This window comes from Notothenia rossii (genome assembly GCF_949606895.1).
Source record: "Notothenia rossii genome assembly, chromosome: 1".
Lineage (NCBI taxonomy): Eukaryota > Metazoa > Chordata > Actinopteri > Perciformes > Nototheniidae > Notothenia > Notothenia rossii.
The window spans coordinates 37,458,492-37,474,060 of NC_136912.1; the positions used below are offsets into that span (position 1 = coordinate 37,458,492).

A 15,569-nucleotide genomic window follows, 5' to 3' on the forward strand; every position below is an offset into this window, starting at 1 on the left:
TGCACGGACCTCACAGCTGTTCTCACTGTAAACATTGCGTCGCGATGAAAGCAGTTAATAAAATAATATCCAGGGGATGCATGCAGAGTTCTCATTGGCTGAGATAAGTCCGGCCGTGCGTCACAAATCTTTGAAACATCTCTGATCCCGGAAATGCATCCACGAAGGAGTCGTGGAGGACCGTGGAGGACCCATCAGTGTATCCTCGGTTATAGCTCGTCCAGAGAGCCTCCTCAACGCTCGATCCTCGGTCCTCGAAGTGCATTTAGAGAAATGAGATGTCCTTCAACATGCCGCGCTGAAATTCATTTCTGGGTCACTACCGGAGGACCGAGGAGTCGAGGAGGGGGATTTGATGAAATGAGAAAGGGCCTCTGAGTCCCGGATGACCGCCAGAGGCGGTGCTTTAGCACTGGATATATCCGTCGCACGCATGCCCAGTTCGAGTACCAATAACAACTAAGTCACCTGTGACCCACGTGACACCGGCTACATAGGCCGGTGTCATCAGAGGATCTGTTCCCAGAATCTTCTCGCAAGCACACAAGAATTCTGAGTGACAGGAAACTCTGGTGGTCATCCGGGACTCATAGAACCGTAGTTACAGCCGTAACTATCGTTCTATTTCGTCCCTACTGACCGCCAGAGGCGGTGCTTTAGCACTGGATGACTTATGCCAACCATGTCATGAAGAATCCAAGCCCTTGCTCACTACTGGAGGCAGCGGAGCTCGCCAAAAGGACCACGCCCAAAGAATGGGGAGTGGCGACATTAACCCGATAAAAACTGGAGAATGCGCCAGAAGAGGCCGCGGCGCAGATGGTCTCCAGGGGCACCACTCTCAGGAAAGCCCAAGATGTTGAGATGCTACTTGTAGAGTGGCATCTCAGAAATAGCAGCCACATAAACTCTCACATAAAAGTAAGAACTTCCACTATCTAGAAGGGACTGCTGTCTGGGCAACAGTGTACATGCTGTCCCAAGGAACAAGCACATGCTTGCCCCCCAGTTGGGGTAGAAAGTGCGTGAGTGCAAGCTGCACAGCCCGAAGCTCTGGCACATTGACATGGCATGCACCCTCCTGGGCAGACCACTGACCCTGATATACAGTTTTATCCTGGAGACCAAGGGAAGACAGGCTTCTCCGGTTTTTTCAGCCTTTGTTATCATTTTTGATCATTCAAAATATTGTGGTTGTTTTTGCATTAAGGGCATACAAGAGGTGTAACATTATTTTAATACCAAAACTATATTGAAATAGAGTCTAGCTTGAACAGCAACTAAGTAGCTGTAACATTACTGGGTTATTTGGTGATAACAACCAAAGTAAAGTAACTTCAGACGCAGACGTCACGTAGCTTCTCAGACGAGAGGGGTGGCGACGAGAGTGTCACGTTACTTATCTCCCGGCATAGTTCACGGCATGGTAGGCGACGATCGACACGATTGGCTTTGCTATAGAGTGGCGAAGTCCCTCCCCTTCCGGTGGACCTCCATGGGACCTTATTTCGTAAAAATTATGTATTGAAGTCAATGGAGAGAGAAAGATTATCTTTCGATCCCGTTTGAATTGTTCCACGAATTACACATATGATGTTTGTCAATTTAAAAGATAATTTTGCCAGTCAAAAAAAATAAAATGTGTCGTAAAACTGTGAAGTAACACATTTTTTTGTGTGAAACGGTCAATGAACTACATCTCTGGTCTTGCACAACAACACACGTCACCAAAATGGCCGTCACTACTGTCTTGCTGAACAAGGGATTGACTACCCTCACCATCACCACAATGAAACAAGTCCAGAAAAATGTCATGCAAAGCTGCCTGCCTGCCTGCCTTCCTTTGATTCTCTCTGAACTGCCTGATCTTTTTAATGTTTAATGTGCAGATAGCATGAAGTACAAAAGATCGCCGATGCTAATGTGGCGTTAGCATCTCTCCCCCGGGCTTAAATTGTGTATTATAGAATGATCACACCGGTGTGACAGTACTCTTCAAAGGGTTCATGAAATATGAATACTACTCTTACTGTTTAACATTTTTGGGTTACTCAATGTTACTTCATGTTAAGGCTAATAAAAATGATAAGGCTAAGGCCGTAATGCTAACTAACGTGCTTGCTAGGTAGCTAACTTGATCCAGCCACTCCTGATCCTTTCATCAGACGGGAAGCGAAAGAACGAGCAAGACCCATTGCTGGTATGATAACAACCTGGTACTAAGCACACAGGCATCTTGTTAAATGTATCTTATCTATCTCTTATATTTTGCAGAGGACAACAATTGTGACATCAGTTATGACATCACTTACGCGACTCTGGGATTTGTAGTCTTTCTAGTTGCGTATTTTTCATAGTCTTATATTTCAACAGTTTTACAAAAAACGTTGACTTTTTTTACATTGATTTTTTTTTTCAAGATTGACAAACATCATATGTGTAATTCGTGGCACAATTCAAACGGGATCGAAAGATACGTTTTCTCTCCATTGACTTCAATACATAATTTTTCCGAAATAAGGTGCCATGGAAAAAAAACGATTCTCTTGCTCCCTGTTTCACTTCTGTAGCATGTAAAAGTATTTATATACAGAAGTACATTATTAAAGACCAACAAAGTATGCGTTTGTTGACTAATAACACAATGCAGTGTTATGCAGCTAACTATTAACACATTTCTATTAAATATTATATATTTCTAATAAATATTAAGTAAAAATTCTTTCAAGTTTATTACATACAATTATTATTATTTTCTTTATAAGAGATAGTTTTGAAGTAACCAATATGGACCTGTATTGAAGCTCATGGTTTGGGTGCTATTGATAAATAATTAAATGTAACCATTACATTTGATATGAACTAAGAAGGTATTGGTGTTATAATGTATTTCTTTTAACAAACAAAGAGAAAACCTATAGAAATTCTAAACATAGCACTCCACTCAATTATTGGACAGTCACGTACTTGATAGAACCAAACCTTTATTTTAAAGTAGTTCAACTTAATAAAATGTAAAACAACCCATAAAAGTAACTAAGGTAAAAAATAATATATATATATATAAGTAAGTATTACAAAATAACACTCTAGATGAGTTTTAACATAAAATACACATTATCATAAACTTAATAAAATATATACATATCATATATATAAATAAATATCAAACTCTACACCGAACTATATACATAAATAAGTGTCCAGTGTCCATGCCTCTGGTGGGGGGGATATTTTGTTATGTCCTCCAACCACTGCTCCTTTGGCACAATGTAGTTAACTACTCCCTGTACTAGCTGTGTCCAGTGTCCGCTGTCCCAAACCTCTCACACCTTCACACGTGTTGGGCAGTACTTTGCAGGTCAGTTTTTGGCTGTATGGAGCAGGAGCAGGACTAGGAGCAGGAAAAGCAGAGAGAGGCTAGCATTCAGAGCCTGTGGAGCAGCGACCAGGACAGGAACCTGTGAGCTCACTGGTGTAAATATCATGGAGCCTAAAGGTGGAGCAGGGAAGAGCTGCAACACCACCTGTGGACCTGAGGGTGGAGCAGGGAAGAGCTACATCTCCACCTGAGGGCCAGAGGGTGGAGCAGGGAACAGCTGCATCACAACCTTAGGACCTGAGGGTGGAGCAGGGAACAGCTGCATCACCACCTGAGGACCTGAGGGTGGAGCAGGGAACAGCTGCTCCACCTTGCTTTGATGCTTTGTGATCTGGAATGTGACAACAGCGAAGTTGAGGCATTTATTAGAAATGATCTACAGCAGTTAATGTTTCCAGATTTATAACCGAACACATTTATAATAAAAACTAGTTTTTAATGTTATTTTTTACAAGAGAGTTTAACAAACATGGAAATCAAATACACAGTCATGTTATATTTGACCTTTTTGGTTGAGTCCATCTTTAAGATGGAACCAAATGTGGAGGTGATGCTGGCCTTGATATGGTCCATGTGGGAGAGGATATCCCTGCCGTACATGGACAACACCCAGAGACTGCTTGGGAGGAGGACCACAGGGAGGAGGCTGGGCTCTGGGGGCTCCTGGCAGACCACAGGGAGGAGGCTGGGCTCTTTGGGTAACTACTGGTGGTGTGATATAAAATGTATGCATGAGGCATTTCTTAATCTGAAACTATCATCATTATGTTTTAGTCTGGAGTGAGTCACTCAGTGTAAATCATTTGATTGATAATATTTGCACCAGCAAATTGTAAACGTTCAGTAATATACTTATCATATGTGAATAATAAGTAATAGGTACATATTTTTCTATACTTTACCTTCTGACAGAGGTCACGTCACTTCCGTTTCCTTGGAGCGGATTTATCCCTCCTGAAGGCCAAAGCCCGTCCATTCTGCATCTCCCATTTCTTTATGGGTTATAGGTTTATTGATCATCTAAACTTTAAGTAAAATAACAATGCAAGTGTTAGAGAGGACTACACTGCAAAGCGAACAACACTGATACCATGTTAACCGTTATTTATACAGGTTTTCTACACATATAATCATGTATAAACACATCATGTTCATAAACGGTGAAGTTATCCTTTTATCCATAAATGATTGATGTATTTATATTGAATTACAATTAATGTAATGTTATATACAGTATATAGCTATCTTTAAGATATATATTCAACAATATACGGTATCCTTCCTGGAGCAGATATAACACACTTTATCATATCATACTGAGCAACGATCCCTTATCTGCGCACTCATATTGGAGTTATGCATAGAAACCTATCATGGCTTCCAGTTGAGAAACGTCTGCAATCTCGTGTTATCACTTTTCTAAAAAATGTCCAATTTAGCAAAAAATCACTGTATTTTTATGATCAAATAGTTTACACAAGAGACGAGCATGACCATAAGACTAGACCAGCTACATCAGGCCATCTACAGGCCCCTAAACCCAGGACAAATCTTCTGAAATCTTCTGTGTCTTATAGAGCTATAAAGGAATGGAACTCATTGCCAAACTACCTTACTGAAATAGAGTCCAGAGCCTCTTTCAAGAAGAGACTGAAGGGCCATCAACTAATGACCATGTACCCTTGTGAGCTGTGAACCCTAATTTAATTTAATTTGATCGCATGTTGTTGATGATATTGGTGTTGTTTTTAATGTTGTTAATGATGTCAGGACTTATGTCCTAAATGTTGCTGTATTATTGTTGTATTATTTTAAGTGTCTGACCCCAGGAAGAGTAGCTTTTGTCGAGAGCAAAAGCTAATGGGGATCCTTAATAAACATAAACATATCTCACATAAAGATATTTATATCATATGATATACTTTAGGTGTCTATACAAATAAACTGATACACATAAACTCATAAAACGACACCAGTAACCAATAGGCATCTTAACCAAATCTGTAAAGTAAATAAAGGTAAGCTATTAAACACATGTAGTGGAGTAAAAGTACACCATTTACCTCTGAATTGTAGTGGAGTAGAAGTACACAGTAGAAAAATATGGAAACACTGAAGTGAAGTACAAGTATCTCAAAATTCTACTTAAGTACAGTACTTGAGTAAATATTCTTAGTTACTTCCCACCTCTGTGTATATGCTGTATGACTAATGTACCACTGCTCACAGAAGTGTAGTTACTAATTACAACATGCCCATTCTTACAAGAGTCGTTTAACAACTTATTTAAATGACTGTTGTCAATCGGATGTGTAACACATGGCTGTTGACATTGATTAATATAATAACGTGTATTTAACCGAGACACGATACAGACTGAAGTTCCCGACTGTATACCGTAACGTAAAAGTTGACGCCAAAACGATGGTTGTAAAAATAGGTTTTATGACTGTAAACGGGGAAATAGAAACAGGTAGTGTTGTTACTTAGCCTACTCTGAATACCTCTGATGCGCCTCGCGACTTGTCCACTGTCAACCAAAAGCGTGAGGGGGGCGGGTTCGGGCAGAAGCCGTGCCGTGAGTGGCTCTGTGCATTGTGATGCCGTGACGTGATTGGCTCCGTCCATTGTGAACTCGCGTCGTGATTGGTTTAGGTCACAATGGACAGCGAGTATCATGATTGGGTGATAGATTGGTGCTTGAGCAGACGATCCTGGACCAACTAAATATCAAATCACACCTCATACCGGCGCACTTCCTGGGGCCGAAATGGTCGCGACGTGTTCTTTGGTGTCAGGGCCTTAAGACCTGGTGCTGCGCAATAGGGAAAAGACGAACCTCCTTCGAGCCGGATTTGAACCAGCGACCTAAGGATCTCTGCATTTAACACCTACAGTCCTCCGCTCTACCAACTGAGCTATCGAAGGGGATGCACACTTAGTGTATGTTTTGGTAATTGGAGTTTCTTTTCACAAATGGATATTCAAAAACAAAAAACGACGGGATATTTGATTTTCGTTTTCAAATTGAAGTACAAGGCGTTTTTCTTTATCATGGTCAAAAATGGATTTACTAAACTTAAAAAACGGGATGATTTTCATTGTCTACTTCTCAAAACAAAAAATAAAATCACTAGAAAACAGAAACAAACAAACCCCCCGTTTTTTCATATTCTGCTACCGGAAGTTGTCTTTCAAAATAAGAGCGCAGATGAGGACGGTCAATCCGTGTATCTACGGTCCATTTGTTTTCACAACGAAAACAGCCAAGACACATATTGAGCTCAGAAAATGAATGTTATTAAGGGCTGGAAATATAATAGGCCTGTGTCTAAAATGGACAACATTGTTAGGAGATTTCAACTATACAGCGATTGTGCACTGCGGTCAACTCAGCCGTCTCTCGAGTTTGTTTTTATTTTTTCTGCCAATAGTTATTTGTGAGATCGATCCTGTTGGACTCAGTACTAGTGAAACTACTCCCACAAAAAGTACTATGAAGTACTTACTATGTACTTTTTGAGTAATCCTCTGTCAATGTCCCCTCATGAGAACAAGAATGCATGTTTCTCTTCTTTCTTCATGAGACTGATATTGTTGGACAGAGTATTTGAAGAGGATATATGGTAGACTTGATATCAGCAATACCTCCAGTCAGTAGTCCGGCAGCAGCATTTTACTGCGGTCAAGCCAGCCTCCACTCGGGAAAACCTAGGCAAGCCAGCCCGCACGTGATATTGCGGTGCGTGAAAATCCTATGCATTAAGGTAGAGTCCTGGAAACACTGCCTCTGTATTTAGATGAGAATAAAACAAAAACTGTCCAGTATCAAAGACTCATCTCACTCCAGGGTGATAGCAGGACATCACACCTAGTCACTCAGAAAAAATCAGGACATTCTGATGTACAGTTTCAAAATAAAAGACCTTTGAAATCTCATATATGAACTATCCTCCCTGTTTTTAGATGAGAATAAAACAAAAACTGTCCAGTATCAAAGACTCATCTCACTCCAGGGTGATAGCAGGACACCCCATCTAGTCACTCAGAAAAAATCAGGACATTCTAATTTATTTTGAAAATAAAATGGTATGTATCACGATTGGGCATTTGTAAGATAGGACCCAAACACAGTATTAAAACAAGGGAGGCAGATATTGAGGACAAAAAAATGCGCTTTTATATTTCTTATAGTTTACTTACGTTATTTGCTAAAGTTTATATTCTGATGTGTTATTCCATCCATCCATCCATCTTCTCCCGCTTATCCGTGGTCGGGTCGCGGAGGTAGCAGTTCCAGCAGAGAGCCCCAAACTTAATTTTCCCTGGCCACATCAACCAGCTCTGACTGGGGGATCCCAAGGCGCTCCCAGGCCAGCGAAGAGATATAATCCCTCCACCTGGTCCTAGTTCTACCCCTTGGTCTCTTCCCAGCTGGACGTGCCTGGAACACCTCCCTAGGGAGGCAACCAGGTGGCATCCTAACTAAGTGCCCGAACCACCTCAACTGGCTCCTTTCGACGCGAAGGAGGAGCGGTTCAACTCTGAGTCCCTCCCGGATGACCGAACTTCTCACCTTATCCCTAAGTGAGACACCAGCCACCCTGCGGAGAAAACTCATCTCGGCCGCTTGTACCCGCGATCTCGTTCTTTCGGCCATGACCCATCCTTCATGACCATAGGTGAGGGTAGGAACGAAAATGGTGCGGTAGACAGAGAGCTTTGCCTTCTGGCTCAGCTCCCTTTTCGTCACAACGGTGCGGTAAAGCGACTGCAGTACCGCTCCCGCTGCTCCGATTCTCCGACCCATCTCACGCTCCATTGTTCCCTCACTCGAGAACAAGACCCCGAGATACTTGAACTCCTTCACTTGGGGTAAGGACTCATTCCCTACTTGGAGTGGACAGTCGATCTGTTTCCTGCTGAGAACCATGGCCTCAGATTTGGAGGTGCTGATCCTCATCCCAGCCGCTTCACACTCGGTTGCGAACCGATCCAGTGAGTGCTGAAGGTCGCAGACCGATGAAGCCATTAGAACCACATCATCTGCAAAAAGCAGTGCTGCAATCCTTAGTCCAACAAACTGCAGACCCCCTCCCCCATGACTACGCCTCGAAATCCGATCCATGTATATTACAAACAGGATTGGTGACAAAGCGCAGCCTTGGCGGAGGCCAACTCTCACCTGAAATGGGTCCGACTTACTGCCGAGGACCCGGACACAGCTCTCGCTTTGGGAGTACAGAGATTGGATGGCCCTGAGTAGAGACCCCCTCACCCCATACTCCCGCAGCACCTCCCACAGTGACTCCCTGGGAACCCGGTCATACGCCTTCTCCAAGTCTACAAAACACATGTAGACTGGATGAGCGTACTCCCAGGCCCCCTCCAGGATCCTTGCGAGAGTAAAAAGCTGATCCGTCGTTCCACGACCAGGACGGAATCCGCATTGTTCCTCCTCAATCTGAGGTTCGACAATCGGCCTGACCCTCCTTTCGAGTACCTTAGAGTAAACTTTACCGGGGAGGCTGAGTAGTGTGATGCCTCTGTAATTGGCACACACCCTCTGATCCCCCTTTTTTAAAAAGGGGAACCACCACCCCGGTCTGCCACTCCTTCGGTACTGTTTCCGACTTCCACGCAACGTTGATGAGACGTGTCAACCATGACAGTCCCTCAACACCCAGAGCATTCAGCATTTCTGGGCGGATCTCATCCACCCCTGGGGCTTTGCCACTGTGAAGTTGTTTGACGACCTCAGTGACCTCCCCCCGGGAGATTGGTGTCGATCCCCCGTCATACTCCAGCTCTGCCTCTAACATAGAGGGCGGAGTTGTCGGGTTCAGGAGTTCCTCAAAGTGCTCCTTCCAATGCCTAACACTCCATCAGTTGAGGTCAACAACGTCCCATCCTTACTGTACACAGCTTGGATGGTTCCCTGCTTCCCCCTCCTGAGGTGTCGGACAGTTTTCCAGAACAACTTTGGTTTCGCCCGAAAGTCATTTTCCATGTCTTTTCCGAACTTCTCCCACACCCGCTGCTTTGCCTCGGCCACGGCTGAGGCTGCTGCCCTTCGGGCCTGTCGGTACCTTGCAACTGCCTCCGGAGTCCCCCGGGATAACAAATCCCTGAAGGCCTCCTTCTTCAGTCGGACGGCTTCCCTGACCACCGGTGTCCACCAGGAGGTTCGAGGGTTACCGCCCTTTGCGGCACCTAGTGAGACCACAGCTCCCCGCCGCGGCTTCGGCAATAGAGGCTTTGAACACAAGACCACTCTGGTTCAATGTCCCCAACCTCCACAGGAATGCCCGAAAAGCTCCGCCGGAGGTGTGAGTTGAAGGCCTCCTGAACTTGGGCCTCCTCCAGAGGTTCCCAGTTCACCCGAACTACACGTTTGGGCTTACCAGGTCTATCCAGAGGCTTCCCCCACCACTCGACCCAACTAACCACCAGATGGTGATCAGTTGACAACTCCGCCCCTCTCTTTACCCGAGTCCCCAAAACTTACGGCCTCAGGTCCGATGATACGATAACGAAATCGATCATGGACCTTCTGCCTAGGGTGCTTTGGTACCACGTACACTTATGAGCATCCTTATGTTCGAACATGGTGTTTGTTATGGCCAATCCATGACTAGCACAGAAGTCCAGTAACAAACCACCACTCCGGTTCAGATCAGGGGGGCCGTTCCTCCCAATCACTCCCCTCCAAGTGTCTCCATCATTGCCCACATGTGTGTTGAAGTCTCCCAGCAAGTTAAAGAGTCCCCTTCAGGAGCCCCATACAGGACTCTTTCCAGGGTCTCCAAGAAGGCCGTATACTCCGAACTGCTGTTGGGTGCATGAGCACACACAACAGTCAGAGTTTTCCCCCCCATAACCCGCAGGCGTAGGGAGGCGACCCTCTCGTCTACTGGGGTAAACTCCAAAAACGAAGCACCCAACCGGGGACTTGTGAGTATCCCCACACCCGCCCGGCGCCTCACACCTTGAGCAACTCCGGAGAAGAATAGAGTCCAACCCCTATCCAGAAGTAAGGTTCCAGAGCCGACGCTGTGCGTAGAGGTGAGCCCAACCAGATCCAACTGGTAACGCTCCACCTCCCGCACAAGCTCCGACTCCTTCCCCCCCAGAGAGGTGACGTTCCACGTCCCCAAAGCCAGCTTCTGTCGCCCGGGTCTGGTCCGTCGAGACCCTATGCCTTCACTGCCACCCTTCTGGCAGCGCACCCGACCCCATCGCTGTTTCCCGTAGGTGGTGGGCCCGCGGGACGGAGAAGCGGAGGTGTTGCCCACGTTGCCTTTTCGGGCTGCGCCCGGCCGGGCTCCGTGGCAAGATGTATTAGTTTTGAATATTATTATTTTGTAAAGGATAAAAAGGTTTTCAATGTGTACAATTTATGTTAAATATTATGTCTAGAATATAACACAAATAAAATAAGTAAAACAAGTAGGGACAAAGACAAAGTATAAGACAGTTTTTGTTTTATTCTCATCTAAACACAGAGGGATTATAGCCAATATCTGAGGCTTCAAAGGTCTTTTATTTTGAAACTCTACATCAGAATATTGGAAATCTCCTAACAATGTTGTCCATTTTAAACACAGGCCTATTATATATCCAGCCCTTAATAACATTCATTTTCTGGGCTCAATATGTGTCTTGGCTGTTTTCTTTGTGAAAACAAATGGACCGTAGATACACGGATTGACCGTCCTCATCTGCGCTCTTATTTTGAAAGACAACTTCCGGTAGCAGAATATGAAAAAACGGGGGGTTTTTGTTTCTGTTTTCTAGTGATTTTATTTTTTGTTTTGAGATGTAGAAAATGAAAATCATCCCGTTTTTTAACTTTAATAAATCCATTTTTGACCATGATAAAGAAAAACGCCTTGTATTTCAATTTTGGTTCTTCAATTTGAAAACGAAAATCTAATATCCAGTCGTTTTTTGTTTTTGAATATCCATTTGTGAAAAGATAAGAAAATTACCAAAACAAACACTGACCATGCACTAACGGCTTACACATAACTTTATAAAAAGTGCAATTTTAGTTTAAATGTTCAGTCAATGGCTAATTAACATGATAAAAACACAAATAAGTATCATTAATTATTTATATTTTGTGTTTATCATCCGCAACGCAGCAGATAATTTGCCATTTGTACACTTTGCTGTTATAGCTCTCTCCAAACCAGCACTTATAATGACCTTATTATGACGAAAGGCCCTTGTCTGTTTGGAGGATGTGTTTCCCTTAGTAGGGATGAGAGGAGGTGAAGGGAAAGAAATCCACATTTAAGGGGGGGGGGCAAAGGTTAAACAACAATGGTGAGTTATCTGTTAGCTACATTGCTAGCGTGGTTTTAGACATTGCACACAATGTCAGGGACATGACCAAATCATGGCCAAATCAGACTCAATTCATTACGTCAAGTGAAATAGTAATAAAGATTTTTTTTGTAATTATTTCTTTATTGTTTAGAAATGAATAACTTTATTTTTAACTACAAAATTACAATTCAACAATGGAGTTACTTACTGATTATACAAATGTTTTTACAAGTCAATGTGCAGTGTTTGGACCAACAAAGCAAGACAACTGCAACAGCTCAGGAGGAAATGTCGATTTTATTGTATTTTACAATGTTTAAAATAATCATCTTTTACCACTTGTACCATTCTGCAGCTTAAAGAGTGGTGAATTTAAGACTAACACCAATGTGTCCATCAACACATCTGCTACTAAAGCTCAGAGCAGATAAAGTTAACAAGACAGATGATATGTAAAAAATAAAAGCATTCTTTACCTCACAGAAGAGCACATGTGTATGGTTTTGACTTGCTCCTACAATTCATTACATTTCACACTCAAATAAAAGTCTACCATCACATTCCTTTTCCAAGGAAAAGATGACACAGATCAGCTTAATTTCTGTACACAATGAAAAAAAAACATCGTATTTAACAATACCGTCTCTGTAAACCAATTGTAACAAATAAAAAAAGGGCATAATTAATATGACATGAACATACAATATAAAAAAGGCAATTTAATCTATAATAGTGGCAAGGAAAATGTAAAACAAGTGTACCTACTTTTCAAAAATAAAATTACCTAACAAAGAAGGAAGGGGGAACCATCATCATCTGAGATAATGAATGACGGAGTACCAAAATAACACCCTAAACTGGGAGCATGTGGGTAGTATACACAGTACACAGGTTATCTTTCACACTCACACACACATTTCTTGTAACATTGTGATAAGGGGTCCTTTATAGACCCAACTCAAAGACTGGGCCGTGTGAGATCAGTCAGGAAGGGTTGAGGTAAGAAGATGATTCTTTTACTTTTTTTAAAAATTTAAAATATATTATTCTGATCTCGAACTGCAGCCAACAAGTCACATATTAAACATCCCATACTCTGTATTGCTTACAATTAGCATATTTTTTTACTTTTTGGGATGCCAGCCAATCAGAAGCAAGCCCATTTGGGAAGTTTCCGGCTGTTGGTGTTAAATAGTTTTGGGCAATTGTAATTACACATCTACAGTCATTAACTATTGATGATACCTAACTGGGGAATTCACATTTAAATGAATACTGGATATTTAATAGATGCCTAGTTGATCTTCATTCATAAGGATTTATGTGATTGATTGGCGTTTATAAGCCCAGTGTTACGGTGGCCGACAGGTGAAAACCCGCTCCAGTGGCCCAACACATTTTCATTAGGAGAAACGCGCCGCAGTTTCATAAATAAATAAAATAACACAAATGTGCAAAAACCCATGTAGATAAAGAATGACCTGACAACACATGTGCATAAAAAAAACCATTCACCAACTTGCCGAAACAAGGGCAGCGTTTACTGAAAGCGCTGCATTAGCAAAGCGCTGCAAATAAATAACGCCGCAAGAAGCTCAAAACACAACGTAACCAGAGTACACTAATGGCGCATTTACACTGCAGGCCTCGCTCGGCCTCGCTCGGTTTGGTTAGGCCTTATTAGGCCCGGCTCACTTTAATGCTGCGCTCACATTACAGTTTAGGAACTGGGGTAGTTACTATAGTAACGCAGTGTAGGCGATCGGATTTTAGGCGGGCGGAGCGACGCTGCATACAACTGTCGTGACGTCATCTTCAATGCGACACAACTCACAAAACACACAACAACAATGGAGGATGTGGAAGCCATTGTGTCCTTGCTTCTTGGTATGTGGTTTTTTCTTCTTAGGTTCACTGTTTTCAAAAATGCTGCAAGCGTCCCTTAATATATGTGACACTAGGGATTAAGTGACGCAAGAATTGTGACGATTCTCTCTGACCAATCAGCAGTCGTCACTAGTTTAGCATATTCCGCCCGGTTCTTGGCCCCGCTTGTTGGCCTCGATAGAACCACGATTTAGTCGGGCCAGAAAAAAGGTGAAAAAGTAGCCCCGGGCCAAAACTAGGCCAAGTGGAAGCGCAACCAAAAACGGGCCCTGCACGGCTCGGCACGCTTAAAGCGAGCTCCGCGCTGCAGTGTGAATGCGCCATAAAAAGGGATGCACACCGGGACCGTGCGCTTCTGTACTGTCTGTTGTTGGAACGTTTCCTAAAATGTACAGTAAGCTTTATTGTCTTATTTTAACAATTCGATCGCATGATTCCTTCTGATATTATGGCAAACACGGTGAATGTTTTCTTAAATACTTGGTATGTGTTGTCAAGTTGGTACATTTGTTTCTAAATTTGAATGGATTTTGACACGTTTGTCATTTATCTGAAGCTGCAGTGTTTCTCCTAATGGAACTGTTTTTGCATCTTGTAGCGCGTTTGCACTCGTCGGCCAATAGTTTTCCCCCCCTCTGTAAGTCATGACTTCAGGTCTACCTCTCCATCTTCTCCACCCCACCTGCCCAATCTGAGGATTTCCTGGCTGTGAACAAGCCAAAGATTGCTTTATTTTTGAGAAGATAGGTGAACTAGATCTAATCAAAAATCTTCATCATTTTTGTCAACGCTCAAATTGGTTTTATCTTCAGGTTGTTATTCACATCCTCAGCTTTTCTCACAGCATTTACATCCACTGTGCACTGTCACAAGGGACAGAAATAAAGATTCATAAGTAAATACTGGTACCTGTGTATGTACGGTTAACTTTTACCACAAGGGCTCGATGAGTAAGACTCCAAACAGACCGGGCCTGCGTTTGGTCTTTTGTCATTTCACACGCAATCATAAACACATATAAAAACCCATCAAGTCAACGTAGGAGGTAAAGTATGGAATGACGTTAAATGAGGAATATAGGTAACAATGATAAAACGTAACAGGTGGATAACTCATAGTAACAGTTTTATCTTGCAGTTGTAGTTTCTCAGCACCGCCACAGGGGGGAGCAGCAGCACTGAGCCACTGACAGGCAGGTGGTGTGAACAAAAGCGAGCACCATCTGTCTTTCCTCCTCCTCCACCGCTCTGTTACCTCTTAATGATAGCCTAGCTAAGTACCATACAAGTTGATTTTACACTACTCCTATCCTACGCTACATTCTTACATCATCTTCGTGTCTTTCTGCTTCATCTTTCCCTCCTCCTGTCCCCTCCCCCGCTGCTCTGACTTCTTCCTTTGTCCGTTCTCTCCCAACAGTTTTCATCAAAACTGCGCTCTCTTTTTACTTTCTTTTCCTGGTTTTGCTTTCCCTCAGTAAATGTAACTTGTTTGTGTCCTAAGTGTAGACAGACTTGTACCGATAAGCGAACCCAGACTCAATCCCCGTCTTGAAAAGTGGTTCCCTCCACAAAAAAAAGCTATGTCTTCTATAACCTCAAACGTCCCCTGCAGCCTGTTAAGTGCTGGCAGGGAGAGTGTCTCAGTCCTCCTCCTGCTTCTTTTATTTTCATGGTTTGTATCTCTCCGTCCTCTCTTCGCTGCTCTCACATGTTTCATGGTCCTCTCACTTCTCCATCAGTCCATCGTCCTCTGTGATGCCCTGAGCTCGCAGCTCTTCCAGGACGTTGTTCAGGTGTCCGGGGTCCGGGAAGCCGTGGCCCGTCAGGTTGGAGCCAAACTCTGTCTTATGGTGGACCTGGAAGAGAGGGCAAAGTCATATTTTCTTTTTCCCAGTGACATAAAAACAAGAAACAAGGTACGTACATCACAAACTTCGGCCTTTCAAATAAATTGTAATATTGTT

At 43.2% G+C, this 15,569-nt stretch overlaps 1 protein-coding gene and 1 long non-coding RNA gene across 3 annotated transcripts in view; both read right to left on the reverse strand.

The window, feature by feature from the left end:
- Nucleotides 1-3,205: 3,205 nt before the first annotated feature.
- LOC307024838 lies at nucleotides 3,206-6,089 on the reverse strand. Its single transcript, XR_013804002.1, has 4 exons — nucleotides 5,446-6,089; nucleotides 4,285-4,407; nucleotides 3,887-4,087; nucleotides 3,206-3,713 (listed from the first exon to the last, which is right to left on the reverse strand). It is a non-coding gene; the product is annotated as an uncharacterized lncRNA (long non-coding RNA).
- Nucleotides 6,090-11,994: 5,905 nt separating this feature from the next.
- LOC307039660 (E3 ubiquitin-protein ligase DTX4-like) overlaps nucleotides 11,995-15,569 on the reverse strand; it is a 40,776-nt gene continuing 37,201 nt past the window's right edge. For both annotated transcript variants that reach the window (XM_079681926.1, XM_079681927.1), the window contains exon 12: nucleotides 11,995-15,461. In XM_079681926.1, coding sequence (XP_079538052.1) covers nucleotides 15,330-15,461 — 132 coding nt within the window. In that variant the 3' untranslated portion in view covers nucleotides 11,995-15,329. The remainder of the gene's footprint in view (nucleotides 15,462-15,569) is intronic.